General features: G+C 42.5%; 1 protein-coding gene across 3 annotated transcripts in view; it reads left to right on the top strand.

Moving 5' to 3' along the window:
* Positions 1-20,859, top strand: part of TBC1D8 (TBC1 domain family member 8) — a 115,144-nt gene that overhangs the window by 50,411 nt on the left and 43,874 nt on the right. For all 3 annotated transcript variants that reach the window (XM_058278196.2, XM_058278197.2, XM_071208738.1), the window contains 2 exons: positions 16,739-16,857; positions 19,220-19,448. In XM_058278196.2, the coding sequence (XP_058134179.1) occupies positions 16,739-16,857; positions 19,220-19,448 (348 nt within the window). The remainder of the gene's footprint in view (positions 1-16,738; positions 16,858-19,219; positions 19,449-20,859) is intronic.

Raw genomic sequence — 20,859 nt, 5'->3', positions numbered from 1 at the left:
CTGCAGATCTTTGTTCAGGAACAGAACTCACTGTGCAGCTCAAGGAAGAGCTGGGGGGCAGCGCTGATGAGGGAAACCAGAACTCGTTCTGGGTCAACACTCCAAGGTCACACCGTGGAGTTACCACACTTCTTTTTGGTTGCTTGGGATTTCCTTAGGAAAACAGTGGCTGGAATTTTCCACATGGGGTTTGCACTCAGAAACGTCTTGAGGGGTGCTGTCGGCAGCATTTCTTCTCTGCTATGGGGTTACATCACCAGGCTCTGACTATTTTAAATCAAGTGGTTTTGCGTACGTGCAAATACCTAAGCTCACCGAAGGTGCCCTTCCTTGGGGATGTTGCTTACAGGTATTGGGAAAACGGCTTCATTTTTGAGGTTGACTGTGATGTTTGAAAAAGTATTTTGAAGCCTTGAAGAATCAACCTTTCTTTTTTTACCGGTTGCCCAACTTCTGCATAGAGCTTGACTGTAGGAAATCGTCTGGGAGGGGTTCTTAGCAAACATCTCGTTTCATCCCTTTGATTTTTATTAGATAAGGAGATGAGCATATGGGCTTCAAAATAAGATTTTGGTGAGTAACATTTTATGAAAAGTTCCTTAATGATCACAAAAGATCCCAGAGTGTAAAAGCGGTCATGCGGCCCCATAGCAGGTCCACCCCCGCCCCCCGCAGGCTTGGCCAGTGTGATCCTGGCAAGGTGTACCTGACAGGTGGCGCCGGCTTCCGGGTTTGGAGATTAGTCTTCCCAGAAGGCTGATTCCAGGTTTGCTGTTCTCTGGCTTCCGAGAAGCACACTAGAACCGTGATGCCTGAATTGCTTGGAGCTGAGAGTGATCTTGACATTAAAAAAAAAACTCATAAGGAAACGGAGGGAGTGAAATTCTCTCCCCATTCTCTTGCCCTGTACTGAAGAGCCCTGTTTTCTCTTCTGATTTTAACTTAGATCTGGATTTTTGATAAGATTTTACATTCCTCAGAGGAAGGGGTTATGTATCCAAGTTCATGCCTGTTTTGTTAATATGTGGTTTTAATAATTTCTTTTTATTATGAAGATTCTCAGACAGACCCCAGAGTAGTGAGGATAGAGTAATGAAACCCCCGCTTACCGGGCAGACGCCTGTGTGTCAAGGCTTTCCCAGCCTGGCTTTGAGCCCTTCTTCTCCTGGCCTTTTGCCCCTGAGGGATTGTAAAGCAAACCCTCGACATTACGATGCCACGCACTCCGTGTTTCAGTACATATCTCTACCAGATGTGGCCCTTCCTCTAGAGCTGCAATGGCATCGTCACTGACAACTGAACGCTGATTCCTTGGGAATGTCTATCTTTGGTCCTGACTTGGGCTTCCCTGGTTGCTTCATAGATGCCTTCATAAATCTGGTTTGTGCTAATCAGGAGCCAATTAGAACCATATGCCTTGTTTGCTTGAGTCTCTTTATTTATTTTTATTACTCTCTCGCCCCGCAGTTGTCTGTTCTCTATGTTCATTCGCTGTGCATTCTTCTGTGTCTGCTTATATTCTTGTCAGTGGCACCCGGAATCTGTGTCTCGTTTTGTTGGGTCATCTTGCTGTGTCAGCTCTCCGTGTGGGCAGCGCCACTCCTGGGCGGGCTGCACTTTTTTCGCCTGGGGCAGGTCTCCTTACAGGGCACACTCCTTGCACTTGGGGCTCCTCTGTGCGGGGGACACCCCTGCGTGGCATGGCACTCCTTGTGCGCATCAGCACTGTGCGTGGGCCAGCTCACCACATGGGTCAGGAGGCCCGGCGTTTGAACCTTGGACCTCCCGTGTGGTAGGTGGATGCCCTAGCCATTGGGCCAAATCTGCTTCCCTGCTTAAGTCTCTTAATCAAGAAAGCCGCCTCCTTTTTTCACCTATGTGCGTCAGTTTTTATGTAGAATGTCCCATGTGCAACTTGTGTCTGTTTCCTTCCTCAAGGTGTCATTTAACTTGTTCCTCTGTCCTTCATATTCCGGGAAAACAGGAAGTTACTTGTAAAGGTCTAATTAAGTTCAGGTTTGACATTTTTTAGGAAGAATACTCAATAGGTGGTTCCATAGTTCGTATTGCGTTGTAGCAGGAGGCAGGTAGCATCCTGCAGCCTTCATTGTGCTGTGCGCCCTAAAACCTTTCATCCAGTGGTTTTATCAGTGCTTTCCACGTGGATCACAAAATGGTGATTTTTCTAACTCGAACAGTCCTTCCAGAATTGTCAGCTTGGGTTTGTTTCTAAAGAAGAACTTTTCCTCATCAACTAGGGCTCTTTTGTTACCATAGGGAAAATGCTTAATTTTCCCCTTTCATATTGCCTGTTGCTAGTGTGAGGATTGGTGCCCTGATTATCTGCAGTGGGGACAGTGGATTATTTTTTGTTTCATTTTAGTTTTTTTTCCCCTCTACCTCTATTTTCCTATCCCTTTCCATTTTTAATATCAGTTGGAAGTCAAGGTTTTTCCTCCCCTTATTTTATTATGAAAATCTTCAGACATATGGAACGTTAAAGTAATTATGCAATAAACACTGTAAGCCAAGTGTTTTTATGTAGTCAGTGTATTTCACTTGCGTGCTGTGCTGCTTTTTGATACTCAAATCATGCCATCTTCTGCCAATTAGAGCCCCTTCCTGTGACTCCTGTGAGTTTTTATCTCGCTCCTGTTAATTTCTGAGTGCTCGTGGCTGACGAGCTAATAACTGCTTATCTTGTACGTCTCCTGCGTCATCGCTGTCCTCAGCCCTTCCTCCAAGCAGCGCCTGTCCTTTACCGCAGTCTGGGTGGTAGGCTGCTCTTGCGATTCTGGGCTGCGACTGCTGCTGGGGCTGTTCAAGGAAGCCCGAGCTATGAAGCAGTGTGCAGGTGCTTGGAAGAAAAGCTTTGGAAAAACCTTCCAACTACAAAACTGCATGGTTTAAATTAACTTAAACTTTGATTTTATATTTGTATTTATCTTACACTTAAAATTTTAGTTGTTAACATTACATAATTATATATATTGTTATGGATGTAAATGTAGATATATAACGCAGAATATATTTATAAACACACACTTATCATTTCAAAATAACACGAATATTGCTACTAACAATACGAGTACTGAGTGAAATTTGAGTTTTTGTCCGAATATATTTAAGGATGAACAGTCAAAATACTGTATTAGATATTTTTCTATGTAATTATTTCAATAATTATTTCAGTAACCTGATAAGTTAAATTTATCATTGAATTTTTATTAAACAATTGTCAGGGATTGCTTTTTTCCCTTATTGATTTAACTCGATATTTAAAACATGTAAAACACCTTCATGACTAAACCTGTAAAACCTATAAAATAATGTAAGCCATCCTTCCATCCCTTTTCCTCAGAATCCTTCCCTCTGCCATAACCAACCCTCCTTTTTTGGGGGTAGCCTTCCACTGTTTTGTTTTGCAAATATAAACAAATATATAATAGGCATATATATATATTAATATATATTATATTATATATATATTATACACACACACATATATATATATATTCTCCACACCCTTCTTTCACAAACGTCACTTATATTCTTTTCTGTTTTGCCATAAAACTTTTCATTAGAGCCTGGAAATGGTTCCTCTCAGAGTGTAGAGATTATGCTCTTATTTAGGTGTTTGTTGCGTAGAAATCTATGCTTTTTCCAGCCAGTCCTCTGCTGATGAACATTTGGGTTGCTTTCCACCTTTTGCCCTGACATATGTCCAGCGAATAGCCTGATAAGTAAGTCATTTTGTATGTTTACTGGTGAATCTTTGGGATAGATTTCTAGAAGTGGGATTGTGGATCAAAGGGTAAATACATATAAAGTTTTTTTAAAGATACTGCTAAATTTGTCTTCCTCCATTGGGGTCATATTGTTTTTCCAAATTTTCATTAGCATTGTATGAAAGTGTCCCTTTTCCCAGATTTTCCATCAGATATGTTGTCAAACTTTTGGATTTTTGCCAGCTTGTTAGAGAAGCTATGGTGTGTCAATATAGTTTTCATTTGTATTCCTTTTACTGTGAGAAAGTTGAGAATCTTTCATAATTAAGGGCTAGTGTCAGAAACTTTGTTCATGTCCCACACCTAATTTTTAAATTCAATGTTTTTCCCCCCTCAATATTTAGTCACTCTTTCTGAATTAGGAATATCTACTATATATTACATATTAAGAATACCTGAGATCTGAAATTACAGTTTTTTTCCAGTTTGCCTTGCTTTTGGTTACTGCTGTTTGCAGGTTGTGGTATGCAAAGTTTTAAAATTAATTTAATTTGATATTGTGGGATTTAGAACTCCTTTTCTTTTATGTTTTCTGATTCTAAATCATAGTTAGGAATGGTTTCCCAGTCTCAAGTGATAGGAATTCATCCATCTTCTCTTTTGGTGCTTTAAGGATGCCTCCCATATCCTCTGGCTTCCATTGTCTCTAACGAGAAGGCAGCTGTCTTTCTTACCATTACTCTGTAAATACTCTCTCTTTCGTCTTGGTTACTGGTTTTGAACAATTTGATTATGATGTGCCACATTAGTGTGGTTTTCTTCAGACTTTTTTTTCCTTGGGTTTTGTTGACCTCTTGCATGTAAGTTTATAGTTTTTATCAAATATGAAAAAAATTCAGCCATTATTTCTTCAGTTTTTTTTTTTGGTCTCTGGCCTGCCCCATTTTTTCTGGGACTCCAGTTATACATATTTTAGACCACTACTAATTGTTCCATAGCTCACTGATTTTCTGTTCTTTGTTTTTACTAATCCTTTTATCTCTGTTTTTCTCATTTTAGTTTCTGTTATGTTTTCAAATTCACTAATCTTTTCTCTGCAATATATAATCTATTTTTTCTACTTTTTTTTTTTAAAAGAAGTGAGCTTATAAAAAAATTACACATAATGTGCAGAATCCCTATTCATCACCCCTTCACCAACACCTTGCATTGTTGAGGAGCATTTGTTACAGATTATGAAAGCACATCACCAGACTATTACATCTCAAACTATGATCTATAACGCACACTTTGTATATTTTTTCCGTACACTGCTATTATTAACACTATGTATAGTATTGTACATCTGTTACAGTTCATGAGAGAACACTCTCATGTTGCGCTGTTAACCATAGTCCATCTTCCACCCCATGGTTCACTGTGTTCTACAGTCCCATGCCCTGTATATTCTATCCAGAGTGTATACTCAGTGGCTCTCATTTTGTCTAATCTATTTTTATTCTCACCCAGTGTAGTTTTCATTTCAGATACTATGTTTTTCATCCCTAAAAATTTGAATTGGGTGTTTATTCTATCTTTCATCTCCTCAACTTTACCATTATTGAACATATAGAGTGTATTTATCTTAGCAGTTCAAATGTCCTTGCCTACTAATACATGTCATTTCTGGGTTTCTTTCTGTTGATTCATTTTTCTTTTGGCTTTAGGTCAAATTTTTCTGCATGCCTGGTAATTTTTAAATTTTAAATTTTTGGCTTAAGACAATTTGGATTTATTATCTTATGACTCTGGATATCAGAAGTCCAAAATCATTTTCACTGGATTAAAGTCAGTGTGTTCGCAGGGCTGGTTCCTTCTGGAGACTCTGAGGGGAGAATCCACTCCCTTGCAGTTCAGTTTCTAAGGCTCCTTATATTCCTTCATGTTGGCCCTTTCCTCTTCAAAGCATATCAACCCAATATCTGCTTCTGCCATCGCATCGCCTTCTCCTTTGTCTCTGACTCTTCCTGTGCCCTTCTTTTATTAATATTTTACTGAAACCAATTGATGAACCATACAATCCATCTAAAGTATACAGTCACTGGCATTTGGTATAATCACAGAGTTGTGCATTCATTATTTCAGTCAATATTAGAACATTTTCATTACTCCAAAACAAAAGAAAACAAACAAATTCCCTATGCCTGAGTAGTCTCAATCTCTCTATCCTTCTCCTGCAATATGTAACTGCTAATATACTTCCATCTCTATAAATATTTATAAATATTTTAATTTGCATCTTGTGACATTAATGTGCATTTGTTCTGTTACAGAGGAAAACATTCTTATATATGCACTATTAACCATATAAATTTGTCACAAGATGGATCACTATGCTATATAGTCCCATTTTTCCATTTTTTAGCTTTCCTTCTAGTGACATACACGACCTTAGACTTTGCCTTTGAACCACTATAATACCCATTTATTGGCACTGCTATTTACAAACACTGTGGTGTGCTTTCACCATTTCTATTCATTTCCAGAGATTTACAAACAACTTTTCACCAATTCTGCACAGATTAAATCTTCATTTTTCATTCTCTTTAACATCATTCTGTTTTGGTGACATATTTTAGCTATTAACAACATGAGTTCATTATATTCAGTTCATCATGGTGAAATCACACAATATTTGCCCTTTAGTATCTGTCTTGCTTCACTCAACATAATGACCTCCAGGTTCATCTACATTGTGATATGCGTCACGACTTCATTTCTTCTTACAGCTGAATAATATTCATTTGTGTGTTGTATTAGTCAGCCAAAAAGGGGTGCTGATGCAAAGTACTGGATATCTGTTGGCTTTTATAAAGGGTATTTATTTGGGGTAGAAGCTTACAGTCACAAGGCCATAAAGAGTAAGTTACTGGGAAAGAGATGTGGCTCAAGTGATTGGGCTCCCATCCATCACATGCGAGGTCCAGGGTTCGATTTCTGGGGCCTCCTGCTGAAGGCAGGCTGTCCCATGTGGTGAGCTGGCCCACGTGGCAAGCTGGCCCAAGTGGAGAGCTGGTGCAGCAAGGTGATGCAACAAAAAGAGACACAGAGGAGATACAATAAAAGATGCAGCAGACCAGGGAGCTGAGGTGGTGCAAGAGATCAAGCACCTCTCTCCTACTCTGGAAGGTCCAGGATCGGTTCCTTGTGCCACGTAAAGAGAAGACCAGCAGACAGAAGAATGCACAGCAAATGGACCCAGAGAGCAGACAACGGGGGCGGGGGGGGGGGGGGGGGGGGTGTAAATAAATAAATAAATCTTAAAAAAAAAAGTCAGTTACTTACCTCACCAAAGTCTGTTGCCATGTGTTGGAGCAAGATGGCTGCTCGTCTCTGCCAGGGTTAAGCCTTCCTCTTCCTCCTAAGGCTCTGTGGTCCAGGCTTCTTTGGATCTCAGTTGTAGGCTAGCTTAAGGATTCTCTCTCTTCATGGGTCTTGTCTCCAGGCTCAGCTGTTCTGTTCTCTCCATAAGGCCAGTCTCCATAAGGCCAGCTATCAACTATCAGGAAAATGGCTTGGTGCTCTCCCTGGGGCTCCAGCATTAAAACTATGCTCTCTCCTCTGCCGTGCTATTTTCTTTGTGTCTGTTTTATCAGCCCAAGGGGGCTGGGACTCAATGCTGAGTCTCATTCTAATGAGGTGGTTGGAGCTAAGCCCTAATCTTAACATAATTTAATTAGGCATCTCAGCTGAATCTAATACAATCAGTGATTATCATGCCCAGAGGCACAGACCAGTTTACAAACATAATTATATATTTTTTTGGAATTCATAAATAATATCAAACTGCCATATGTGTATATACTACAATTTGTTTATCCTTTCATTAGTTGATGGACACATGGTTTGTTTCCACCTTTTGGTAATCATGTCTAATGCCACTATGAACATTGGTATGCAGTTGTCTATTTGTGTTCCTGCTTTTAGTTCTTCTGGGTATATACCTTGTAATGGTATTGCCAGGTCACATGGCAAGTCTGTATTCAACTTCCTTAGGAACTCCCAAACAGCCTTCTACAGAAGCTGTACCATTCTACATTCCTACAACAGTGACTACATGTTCCTATCTCTTTTCATCCTCTCCAGCCCTTGTAGTTTTCTGTTTGTGTGTGTATGTGCCTGGTAATTTTTGATTGGATGCTAGATATTTTTTAAAATTTAAATTTAATTTTATTTATTTATTCCCCCCTCTTGTGGCTTGCTTGCTGTCTGCTCTCTGTGTCCATTTGCTGCATGTTCTTCTGTGTCTGCTTGTCTCCCTTTGTTGCATCATCTTGCTGCATCAGCTCTCCATGGGCACGGGCCATCAGCTTTCTGAGGGTGCAGGTGTTGGCCATCAGCTCCCTGCGGGCACGGGCAATCCTGCCTTTAAAAGGATGCCCCAGGATTCTAAGCCAGGGCCTCCCACATGGTAGATGGGAGCCCAATCAATTGAGCCATTCATTCCCTGGATGCTAGATATTTTGAATTTTCCATTGTTGGGTGTTGGGTTTTTAATTTAATTTTATTCCTTTAAATATTTTGGGGATTTGTTCTGGAATGTTGTTAAGCTACTTGGAATCTCTTCAGTCATTCTGAGGCTTGCTTTTAGGCTTTATATTGGCTAATTTGCTGCCACTACTGAGGCACTAGCCTTCTGGGGACTCTACTCAATGCCCATGTCCTAGGAGGTCTTTCCATTCCCAGTTTTGGGACCACAAATTTTTCCCAGCTTTATGAGAGCTCCAGAGATTGTTCTCCTTGATCCCATTTGGTGGTTTTTTGGAAAATCTGGCCTCAGAGATTTCCTCACATGCTTGTGTATACCATTATTCAACCAGCAAGATTTAAGGGACCCCTCTGCAGAGGTCCAGAGCTGGCCTTCTGTGTGAGCATGTGCATGTGCATCTCTTCGCTGGCACTTGGTCCCTCAAATTCTAGCCTCCTTGAACTCCCAACTCTGTCTCCCCAGTGCAGTGAGACCACTCGTCTCTGTTGTGGTCTTTTCTGTTTGCCTTGCAGCCTAGAGACTCCAGGAAGTGAGCAAGGGTGCTCACTGGGTCCATCTCATTTGTTACCCTTCTCTCAGAGATCTGCACTCTGTGTTTATTGGTCTTTGAAAACTATTGTTTTGTTTGGTTCTCTAGTTGTTTAGGGCAAGAGTGCAAATCCAATTCCAGTTACTCCAGCGTGGCTGGAAGGGGAAATCTTCACACACTTGTAGTATTTCCTTTTCTACATTTATAGCTCTGACCATTTGGATTTTTTTTCTTGGTGTACAGAGTGAGGTATGGATCAACTTCAGTCTTTGTCTAAGTGACTCTGTCCCAACATCACTTATTAAAAGTTCCATTATTTCTCTCCTGATTAGAGATGCTGTCTTTTAAGGTGTTCTAAATTTTTCTAGGCACTTGTACCTATTTTTGAGAGGTGTTTTTTTAAATGGTACTATTGTGAGGATATTTTAATCACTATACACAATCACAAATTTAAAATCTGTTTTATTTTTAGTGTCAATGATACTGTTTGTTTTCACTTATTGTGAGTATTTTTAGGAACTTATTACTTTAATTTGTAGGCAAACAGGGGCACAGGAGTTATGTAAAAAGAAACTTATTTTCGTAACCTATATAGTGAGAAATACACATTGGTAAAAGTCCCACTAATCATGATTAATGTGATGTTGATATTGAACTTTTACTTCTTTTTGTAGAGATAATTGCTTTAGATGTACAGATTCAATGTTAGTGACTTTTCTGAAAAATAATGGCTTTTGGCTCAAACTTCTTTTCTTTTTTTTTTTTTTTTTCAAACTTCTTTTCTTATTTGAGTTTTTTACTCAGATTCTTTGCTCTTGAGTTACTCTGTATAGGATGAGTATTGAGTGAAATTTTGGAGTAGTTCTGCCTTCATGGTTATCTTTTTGAACTATTTCCTTTATGGTTGAATGACCTTCAGTCCAGGCATTCTGACAACAGGTATTTAGGGTTTGGAAAGTAGAAGAAGATTTTGCCGTTTTGAAGGAACAGGTCTGAACAGTGCATGTGGATTACCCATTTCCTTGTAAATTAAATTTTAGATTACTGTAGAAGACACTTAATTCAATTAGATATTTATTGTAACCGTGGAGAGAACAGTTGTTTTTTTAAAATGAAGCTCGGATCAGTTATTCATAGCTTGTGTTCACGCAGAAGCTGTAGGTATAGACAATGAGATGCTTGTTTTGTTTCCTGAGCATTCCTTTGGGTAAATCGAAGAGGATAAACATTGTGTGTGAGTTTCAGAGTGACTGCGTTACTGAGAGCGACCTTTTGCCCAGTTCCCAGGGCTGCCACGGAACTCGGGGGTGTCACGGGTGGAATGTGGTCTTAGATTCAGCTGGTCTGGGGTTCAGGGGCTGCCTGGGAGATGTGCACAGGGATGCCTGCTTCGTGTTACTTTTGTGATGTTAAATTGATGGTAAGTATATGAGATCCCTAACAAAACACCTGTCTCATGGTAGTCATTTAAAAGTTGTCCTTGTCTATCCGGGTGGTTCTTCGTTCCAGCGACACAGAGAGTTGGCTATTCATATGTTATCCATGTGGTTTGTTTTATGGGTCTTAATCAACGATCTGTGTTTTAGTTTTGCACAAGTATCTCTAAGTCTGGTTTCTGGTGTACTGTGTGAGTAAAGATTAAGATACTAGAGTCTCATTTTCTTAGAAAGTGAAAGTCTTTCTGCAACATAAAGGGGTATATTAGTCAGCCAAAGGGGTGCTGATGCAAAATACCAAAAATTGGTTGGTTTTTATAAAGGGTATTTATCTGGGGTAGTTGCTTACAGATACCAGGCCATACAGTATAAGTTTCTTCCCTCACCAAAGTCTATTTTCACGTGATGGAGCAAGATGGCTGCCAATGTCTGCCAGGGTTCAGGCTTCCTGGATTCCTCCCTTTTTTTTTTTTTAAAGATTTATTTTATTTCTTTCTTTCCCCTCCCCCTGCCTGTTGTCTGTTCTCTGTGTCCATTTGCTGCGTGTTCTTTTTTGTCCGCTTCTGTTGTCAGCGGCACGGGAATCTGTGTCTCTTTTAATTGCATCATCTTGCTGCGTCAGCTCTCCGTGTGTGCGGTGCCATTCCTGGGCAGGCTGTACTTTCTTTCACACTGGGTGGCTCTCTTTATGGGGCACACTCCTTGCATGTGGGGCTCCCCTACACGGGGGACACCCCTGCGTGGCACAGCACTCCTTGCGCGCATCAGCACTGCGCATGGACCAGCTCCACACGGGTCAAGGAAGCCCGGGGTTTGAACCGCGGACCTCCCATGTGGTAGACGGACGCCCTAACCACTGGGCCTAGTCCACTTTCCGGGTTCCTCCCTTTGAGGGTCTTGCTTCTCTCTGGGTTCAAGGTTCCTTTCTTCCCAGGGCTTGCTTCTTCCTGGGCTCATGGTTCCTCTCTTCCCGGGGCTGGCTTCTCTTTCTTCTGTGAGCTTATTTCCCAGGGCTCCAGTTTAAGGCTTCAGCATCAGACTCCAACATCAAAACTCCAACATCAAAAGCCCTCAACTGTGTCCTTTGCCATGCCTTTTATCTGTGAGTCCCCACCCCACTAAAGCTCTAATGACATGGCCCAATCAAAGCCTTACTCATAACTTGATCATGCCCAGGTACAGACCATATTACAAACATAATCCAGTATCTAATTTTGGAATTCATAACTATATCAAAGTGCTACAAGGGGCTTAATGAAACTGGGTAGAATTTTGCTAATTGGGCAAAACAAAGTACTGCTATACATTTTGGTTTTGGACAGTTCTCTCTCTGCATTTTGGAAGGCCAGCAGCAGCAGAAGTGGTTGAGATACTGCTCTAGTGTTGAGTAAATCTGCAGCCTTTACTTTATTAGCCTGTCTCTTCAATGGATGGCAAATTCTCACCATCTTATTTTCTAATTTTCACTTTCCTACCACTTGTATATCTGTAATGCAGTTGCTGTCAAGCTTTTTTTTCCCCCATAACCTACATGAAGAAATATTTATCTGTGTGTGCATAACTGAAACAAATAACTCCACTAACCACTTACTCTTACAAGTAGCATGTTCTTTCTTTGCTATTCTATTTCACTTTTTTGAAAAAGCTATTTTCTGATGGGCTACTTCATGTTATTTGAAAGACAATGCTATGGTGTAGATTCTGAGCTTCAGTGTGTTGTGTATTTTGAGTGTCTTTCCTTTTTAGTCCTTCGAGGGGTCACCAGTGTACAACCTGCTTGCCTTGATTTACGACTATTTTAAAGCACGTCATAAGGCTTCCCTGCAGAGGAAATTAGAGTTTGGAAAATTTCCCTGCCATTTGGCAACTTGTTTAGGAAATCAAAGACAGTAGGGTGGAAAAGTTTCACTATATTGTCTTTGTTGGAAGAGGGATAAAATTATACCTCGCATTCAGGAACTGACCTAACGTGGCTCAGTGATGGAATTTTGTATGTGTGTTCATTTTGACTTTCAAGGTGTGGGCTTGGCTTTATTTAAAAATTATCTTTCCCTGTCAGTAGATAGAAGAATTTTTTAAAGAATCAAAGTCTAATTTTTTGATGACTTTGTCTCAAAGTAGTTTACTGTGTTGGGGCTCAATTATGATGTAATCCTGGGAAATTTAAAGTTACCATTTGAGGAAGATACCTGCGGGAAGGTCTGTCTTTAGTTAACTGTGTTGACTATTTGAGCTTAGTATAAGGATAAATGAAAACCTTTTACCTATTATCAAGGAAGATGCATTCAGGAAAATGGGATTGCAGGGATAGGAATCTCCCCTTCTGTGCAAGCACAAAGTAGCTTTTTTAGAGTCAAGCCATAGGACATAGAGAAATGAAAAAGATAAAAGTGGAATGTGTTGTGGAAGACCTGGCTTACCTTTCATTCAATGTGTTACCTTGAATAAGCATTGGAGCCTTCATTTCCTCATGCCATCTGCATTGCAAATCATGGAGAGGGTTCTGGGACCACGGAGGTGGGACCTCTCCCCTTTTCTCCTCTCTTATTCTTACCCATTCCTCCAAGGTTGTTTTTGTTTTTATTTTTGTTTTTTGTTGTGTTTTGTTTTCATTAAATGAAAACATTTAGACAAAGATAGTAGGCAAATAAAATTACCCCTCTTAAATTTATTTCCCACTAGTTTTTTAAGCATTTTTTTCTTTTATTAGAGAAGTTGTATGTTTACAGACAATCATGCATAAAATACAGGATTTCCATATACCACCTGTGATGGTTAGGCTATTGTGTCAACACGGCTAGGTAATTACGCCCAGTTGTTTGGTCAGGCAAGCACTGGGCTAACTGTAATACAAGGGCATTTATGGACTTTAGTCACCATTGACTTTACTGCAGTGGTAAATCATAGTTAGCTGGTTATAATTACATCATTCAACCCAACCAGCTGAATGCCTTAAAAATGGAAGTGATTCCAACACTGAGAGAGAGAATTTCCCAGCTCGTCTTGGATGGCCAACATCTCCCAGAACTCATCAAGAACCTTCATTGGTCTTTCTTTGCAGTCCCTGGTTGCAGCCTGCCTGCGGAACCCGGACTTGTGCATCCCTGTGGCCACATGAGAGACTCTTATAGAATCACATACTATTGACAGATATCTCTTGCTGATTCTGTTTCCCTAGAGAACCCTGACTAATACACCACCCCACCACCAACACCTTGCATTGGTGTGGAACATTTGTGACAACTGATGATAGCACATTTTAATAATCGTACTATTAATTAAAGTCCATGGTTTAACTTTGGGTTCACTGTTTGTGTAGTGTATTTCCATGGATTTTAAAAAATTTTTATTTGTTACCATATTATACAATTTAACGTTTTCCCTTTTAATTATATTCAGATACATACTGCAATGCTGTTGTGTTCCCAATGTTGTGTTGCCATCACCCCCATCCATTACCAGAACATTTCCATCATTCCAAAAGGACTCCTGTACATGTGAAGCCTTAACTTCCCACTCTGCCCCATCCCCTGTAACCTACGTTCTAGATTCTGACTCTGAATCTCATTTTGCTTATTCTAATGGTTTCAAATCAGTGAGGTCATATAGTATCTATCTTTTTGTGTCTGGCTTTTTTTACTCAACATGATGTCTTCCAGGTTCATCCATGTTGTTGCATGCATCAGGACTTCAATCCTTTTTTGGCTGAATAATATTCCATTGTATGTATCTGCCACATTTATTTATCCATTCATCAGTTGATGGACACTTGGTTTGGCAATTGTGAATAATGCCGCTATGAAGTTGATGTGTGCAAATATCTGTTTGAATCCCTGCTTTTGGTTCTTTGGGGTATATCTCTAGTAGTGATATGGTGGCTCTATACTTAGCTTCCTGAGGAACTGCCAAATAGTCTTCCACAGTAGCTGCACCACTTTACACTGCCACCAGCAACAAATGAGTGTTCCTCTTTCTCCCCAGCCTCTCCAACACGTGTTACAGTCGGTTTTTCAAAAATAGCTGTCGTTTTAATGGGTGTGGCATGGTATCTCATTCCCCACTTGTTTTTTAATCATCTGACTAATTTTATTATAATGGATAGTAAAGGATAAGGACCTTGAGAGAGGTGGCCTTAAAGTGCAGGGAGGAGTAGAGACCTGCTCCATCCCGTGGCGCCTGTGGACGCTGACCCGCTTCAGTGGCAGCGCAGCAGCCCTCTTCTGAGAGTCATCACGTGATGTGCTGGCCACGAGGTGTAGGGTGCGTTCCTGTGACCAGCGCCCGAAATACCATCTGCGCAGGCAAACCAGGTGCAGGCCGCAGCGTCGGCCACTCCGCGTGTGTTGTGACCAAGCATTGCATCCTTGGTTTGCACAGAGAAAGGCTGGAATCTTTTTTCCTTTTATAGTGAAATCTTTATTTAAAAATCTGATTTGCCAACTTAGCATTTTCCCCCAACTTGGGGAGCAGCAGCCTTCACAGGCTTTGTTTAGGCACTGCCTTTGTGGGAGCCTGAGCAGCAGCCGTTGCTGTCTTTTTAGGTGCCTGCTTAGCCTTTTTTGCTTCTTCAGCAGCCCTGATGGCTTGTTCTCGCTGAGCCTTTCTAACTTCGGGTTTCTGATTCCTCTTGGGCGTAATATCAGCAGATGCACCAGTGAATGCCCTCTGGAATTTGACTGCATGGCGAGTTCTCCTTTTTTGAATTTCTTCCAACTGTCCCTTTTTATGCTTTCTTCTGTAGAGGACAGTCCAGTTTATCTGCCGAGGGTTCCTCTTAAATGCCAATTCGCATTTTGCATTAAGAAACTGGAAAACCTAATTATAGCATATGGGAAGGTGAGGTGTCAAATTCGTGGTGGTGTCCGGGATTCCAAGAGGATCTTCCCGTCAGTCTGGGCATAGCACCTCCCGTGTCCGGGATAGATCTTGTACCCACTGAAACTGCAGAGCTCAACCTTCCTGGTTGCAGATGCTGAGGAACCTGGAATCTTTACGAGAGTCAAGATGTGGAGACTGGCATTGCTTGGTTGGATTTTGTTTTAAAATTTTAAATTAAACCCAAAACAAAAACAAACAAAAATCCTGAAGGAACCAGGGATTTCTGTACACTAGAGCAGGGGAACTGTGGCCATGTCAGAACTAGCTTCTCCCAACCCCCAAATTGGGCTACAAGACCAAGGAGGAGAGGCTGAGGGGTGACTGGTCAGGGTCACCAGCCCAAGCCCCTTGGAGTGATCCTCACCTGTGGGCACCGAGGTTGGGTAGAGAGAGCCTTGGGGCTGGTCCATCCAGTGCTGCCAAGGATACAACTTTCTGGAGGACAGGAGGACATTGCTTTGGCAACGCCATGCTTACAATTGTGCAGTCAGTATTCTCTCAGATACTTCTGTTTGCTCCTTCCCACACTGCCCACTCAGAACAAGCTTCCTAATACAGATGCTCTTCAGGCCCACTGACTCCAAACCTGCAAGTCCATCCTGCATGAGGAAGTTTACATTCGGGGGAGAGTTCCATTTACCCAGAGGCGTCCTTGGCTTCTGCGTGAGGCGTGTCTGACTGCTAGATTATTTTGCATGCTCGTTGTCTGGGAGCAGTAAATTTCTTTGGGGTTAGAATAGCCTCTGCTTTCCGTTTTGGACATGTGGCCACCTAGCTGGGTGTCTGTTTATTTCCTAGTAGACATACCAGATACACACCTGCCTTCTCCCATCCCGGGCCGTGCTCGCCCCAAGTCAGGGTAATTTACTGAGCGTCTGCTCTGTGGGGCACAGACCCTGCTGCCAGGGTGACCACTGTCGACTGGAAACGACTAGGAGGCTCCTGGTGACAGAATATGACAACTAAAACAACCAGCGTTTTCGTAATGGCATTGCTCAATGACCGCTTCAATAATACCTTTTTTTTGTTTTGCCTTTGAAAGAAATGAACTTATACTGTCTATGATTTAACACTTTTGTGGTTTTGTTTTATCATGTACCATAAAACCTCTTTTATATGTATGTGCTTAAAGGATATTGTTGTGAACAGTACACAGTACCAGTGGCTCACCACAAAGCCATTTTCTTTGTGAGGCGACCCCCAGTCTGTCGAGAGGGAACCTTGGTCTGACAACGAATCTCTGAGAAACAGTCCAGAATCTGTCCACGATTCGGGGCTTGTTTCATGTTGGAGTAGCTGTGTAATTACAAAAGTTTCTGTCAGTTGAGCCGCGATGGTCAGAATTCCCTGCCTCAGCCAGCCTGGCAGGAAGCACACAGAAGAGGTCCAGGTATGACGTGCTGGGCCAGCTGGTCCACCCACCTGGCAGTGGAGCTGTGGCCTGCACGTTCCCCAGGCTTGGTGGAGAGAGGCCAGGGCCCTTTTCGGCTAGTATTCGGTACACAGGATGGAGAAACCAAGAGGTTTTATTAACATGACTTGTTTTATTGACAAGACACATGGCATTTGGACAGTGAGTTCATGTTTTAGGAATTGTTTTTGTTTTGTTTTTTAATCTTTATATCTTTTTCTATTCTAGGTGCAACGTTAGAGGAAATAAGCCAGCATTGGGACTGGCTGGAACAAAATCTCCTCCATACTTTGTCTGTCTTTGATAACAAAGAAGACATTGCTAGTTTTGTCAAAGGCAAAGTAAAGGTAAGTCCCTTGGGTTGACTATTTCTACCCCTTTTCCCATCCTCCTTATACTTTCTTATAACATTTGAACAGTGCAGCAGTTTTGATTGTATACTGATAGTTTCCTCCACTAATCTGTACTTTTTGGCTGTCAAACTTTGCAGAGTCAGTTCTCCAGAAGATATTTGAAATTAAAAACTGGCTTCATTCTTGGGCCTTTTTTTTGTTTTGCTTTACAGAAGTAAAGGCCCTTTTTTTAATCTCAGGGAAAAAATATACTGTTAAGATATATCTTTATCCTGTGCACCAATATTATTTGCCTGCTTTAATCAGTTTTTCCCAACATTTTTCAGTTGTGATTTCTGTCCCTCTTTATGTTGTGGACTTAGCACTTTCCTCCTCCTAATAGTGGTATGTGGCTGCCTATTTTAAAAATATGTTAATTAAACTATATTAAAGCCAATGCGCATTGAGAAGGCAGAATCTGAAGTTCAGTGGATGACTCCTGAGTTCGAGCCTTCTGTAACTTGCTCTCATGGAACTAACAAAATTGGGAATCGGTGCTTTAAAAACCCTATTGGAAAAGAGAGAGCTTTTCTCGTTCTGAATTCAGCTCTCATTAAACTCTCTAACACATTTGCTGGTAATATGTTTTCCTCCCTTAGGGTAAAACATCCCAGACCATTGATTTTGTTTGTTTGTTTATTTTCAAGAAGCTTGTCTTTCCAATACCCTAAATGGTCTGCTTTTAGTAAGGATGTCAGAGCGGAATCCTCCCTTTTAAAAGAACAAAATGGAAGGCTTTGTTTTTTATTTTTTTGCATTGGGGGATTCTTGTGACACCCGGTAAGCAGCAGAGGCTCCTGCCTCCAGCCTGTGGCCTCCTGGCTTGTGGAGGGCCGTGGGGGTCCAGCTGGGTGGGGGAGCAGGCAGGCAGTGCCCGGCGGCACACGCTCTCGGGTCACCGTGTCTGCTGGGACTGACGGCGGCTTGGTCCCTGGGTCACATGGCTCGCCCACGCTCACCTGTCACTTACCACCTACCATGCCGAGCTAGCGAATGCCCCTTTCACCATGATTTTTCACTTACACCCCTCTTCTTGGTCTAATGTAGGTGGTAGTAGTGCTTTAACTTAGGGGTTTCTCTTCTTAATTTGGAGGAAGGAAATTCATTTTTGTTATAATGATTTTAGAAAAGCTTCCAACTGAAATGCCTTAAAAGAAAAAGTTCTGAGGAGCCTGCTGGCTCCCACCCTCTTGGAGCTGGCCACAAGCGTCAATTCTAGGCCCTTCTACCACCTCACCCCAGGGTTAGAAAGGATCCTGTATTAGTTAGGGTTCTCCAGAGAAACAGAACCAGGTACATGCATTTTAAGAGATTTATTATAAGAATTGGCTCATGTGACCATGAGGATTATTGGTACATCTGACTTCATGGGGCAGGCCAAAAGCTGGAAACTCTAATAAAGGTGATTCTGAAACCTGGCATGCCTGAACTCTGTAGGGCAGGCTGCTACCTGGAACCTTCAGTGAGGTGAGATTGAGTTCCCTAGAAGCTGGGTGGCCGAAGGAGAGGCAGACACTCTTCCTTCTGACCCCTGAGCTCCTCAGCTCTGGCTTTCACACCGCCGGCTCTTTGGATGAGGCGCCTTCACTGCTGAGGGCAAATTCCTGTGTTGATTGTAGATGCAGTCAGCCTTTGACATCATCAGCTGACCATATATGCAAATCCATCTATGAAACACCTTAATGGCACAATCAGGCTAGTGCTTATTGACCCAACAACTGGACACCCTCACCTAGGCAAGCTGACACGTGACATTAACCATCATAGACCCTTATTATTATGTTATCAGCAGAATGATTGTAGATTCAGATACTTTCTTTCCTCTCCTGCCCCCTCATATACCTGGAGTGCTTTGGAGGTATTTTTGACTTCCTGGGGACCTTCTTTTACTATAGAATGGTGGTGACGAAATGCTTGAGGTGTCTCGCTATCGGGCAGTTGTTAGATTTATACCCCAAACTTTAAGCCTGAGGAGGAAGACATCGTTAGTTTTTGAACAGTCTGTTGTCACACTTGGGATGTTCTTCAGGTCAGTGCAGTGCGTCCACACACCTGGCATCTCTGCGGGGAAGAGCAGGGAACTTTTAGAAATTACTAATGCCTGAAAGGGCTTAGAAGTCCACGATGTGCCCAGTCTCGTGGCTGGCAAGACTTGGCCTTGAGTTTCCTGACTCTCGGCTCGTTTCTTTTCCACCCTGGCAACGTTTCCGGCTGTACCAGGTCATCCCTTACGTGCGTGCCTCTGTTTTCCGCTGCTCGCGCGTCCTTGGTCCCCTCCTCCCCTTTCCCTTCTCACTGGCCTTTTCTGGGTTGCCAGGCACTGATTGCCGAGGAGACGAGCAGCAAACTCGCAGAGCAGGAAGAGGAGCCTGAGAAGTTCCGAGAGGCCTTGGTGAAGTTCGAGGCCAGGTTTAACTTCCCGGAGGCGGAGAAGCTGGTCACATTTTACTCCTGCTGCTGCTGGAAGGGCAGAGTGCCCCGCCAGGGCTGGCTGTACCTCAGCATCAACCACCTGTGCTTCTACTCCTTCTTCCTGGGCAAGGAACGTAAGTGGAGGCTGGTGCTGACGTCAGGGTAGAGCCCGCTGATTAGCCCTGGGTGCCAAGACAAGTCACCACCGTGGAAAGGTCACAGGGGATTTAAAAACATAGTTGAGGTGACAACAGGCGATCCTGGATTAATTTCAGTATCGGGGTTGATTATGTGGAGTTTCTTTTTTTTTACTGCTTTTAGAAACATTGACATGTGGTTCCATAAAGCGACTAAAGGCTTTTTACTACTGTATATTGCTTTGGGAACACAGAATCGTAACTGATGACCAGTGTTTTCTAAAAGAGTAGAACGTATTCCTGCTTCTTAACACAGGGAACATTTTAAAAATTCCCAGCCGTGAAGGTCACTTCTGCCCCTTGAAAGAGTGGCTAGAGAGGCAGTTGCTTCTAGAAAGGAAATTCTTCTCCTGGGCTTATGATTCAAGCATCAATTCACGTTCAAACATTGAATCAGCTGTGTACCCAGCCAGGCCCTGGGATTCCAAGATGAAAGGAAAAGCCACAGCTGTCAGTTGTGTATTGCAATTTCAGGGGAGTGGGTATCGCCCAGTGGTTGAGCGCCTGTTTTGGACGAATGAGGTCCTAGGTTCAATCCCTGGTACCTCCTTATTAAAAAAAAAAAATTTAAAAATCCCATTGAAACTTCTTCTGGGACCAAATATTGTTTGAGCTGCTCATGCTTGGTAATGTGATATGTTTCTCTGTCTTATCTATCTGTATCCATCTCTCTATACTGTATCTATATCCATCTATATCCATTTATGTCTGTCCATATGCATCTACCATATCTATCTGTTATCAGTCCATATCTCTATATAACTTGGTGCGTTTATGTTCGTGTTTCACACTGAAACAGTGGTGGGGCCTCCTCAGAATGTCTGCTCTAGCCAGCTGCTTGCCCATGGCATTCTCCTTGTCCCCGTCTCACCAGCCTCAGTTTTGATGCTCCAGTCCATGCACCTGTTCGCACAGCCCTTCCCACCCTTGGCATGTGCCCTGGCCTAGTGTCTTAGTTTGCCAGGCTGCTGTAACAAATGCCTTGCACTGTGGCCCAAACGGCAGGAATCTGCTGGCTCGCAGCTTGAAGGCTACAGGTCCAGCATCCAGGCAGCCAGGCTCACTGCTGCAGCTATTGTGTGCGGATGGTGGCTCCATCTCGGTCCCCGCCACATGGCACTGTGTTTCTCTCTGTCCTGTCCTCTGGTTTCTCCTGACTTTGCCAAATTTCCTCGCTTAAGAGGACTCGGGGCGTGTGGGTTCAGGTCCACCTGCTTCTGTCTGGCCTCACCTGACTGCATCATGTCTTCGGAGGCTTTCCCTAGGAAGAGCTCACACCCCCACCCTGGCCCCCTTAATAGGGAACTTATTCTGAGAGCCTGTTTACAGGCGGGTTCATGCCTGCAAG

Source organism: Dasypus novemcinctus, chromosome 17, assembly GCF_030445035.2.
Source record: "Dasypus novemcinctus isolate mDasNov1 chromosome 17, mDasNov1.1.hap2, whole genome shotgun sequence".
Taxonomy (NCBI): Eukaryota; Metazoa; Chordata; class Mammalia; order Cingulata; family Dasypodidae; genus Dasypus; species Dasypus novemcinctus.
The sequence above is the reverse complement of the archived record's forward strand: the minus strand, read 5'-3'. Positions and strand labels throughout refer to the sequence as shown.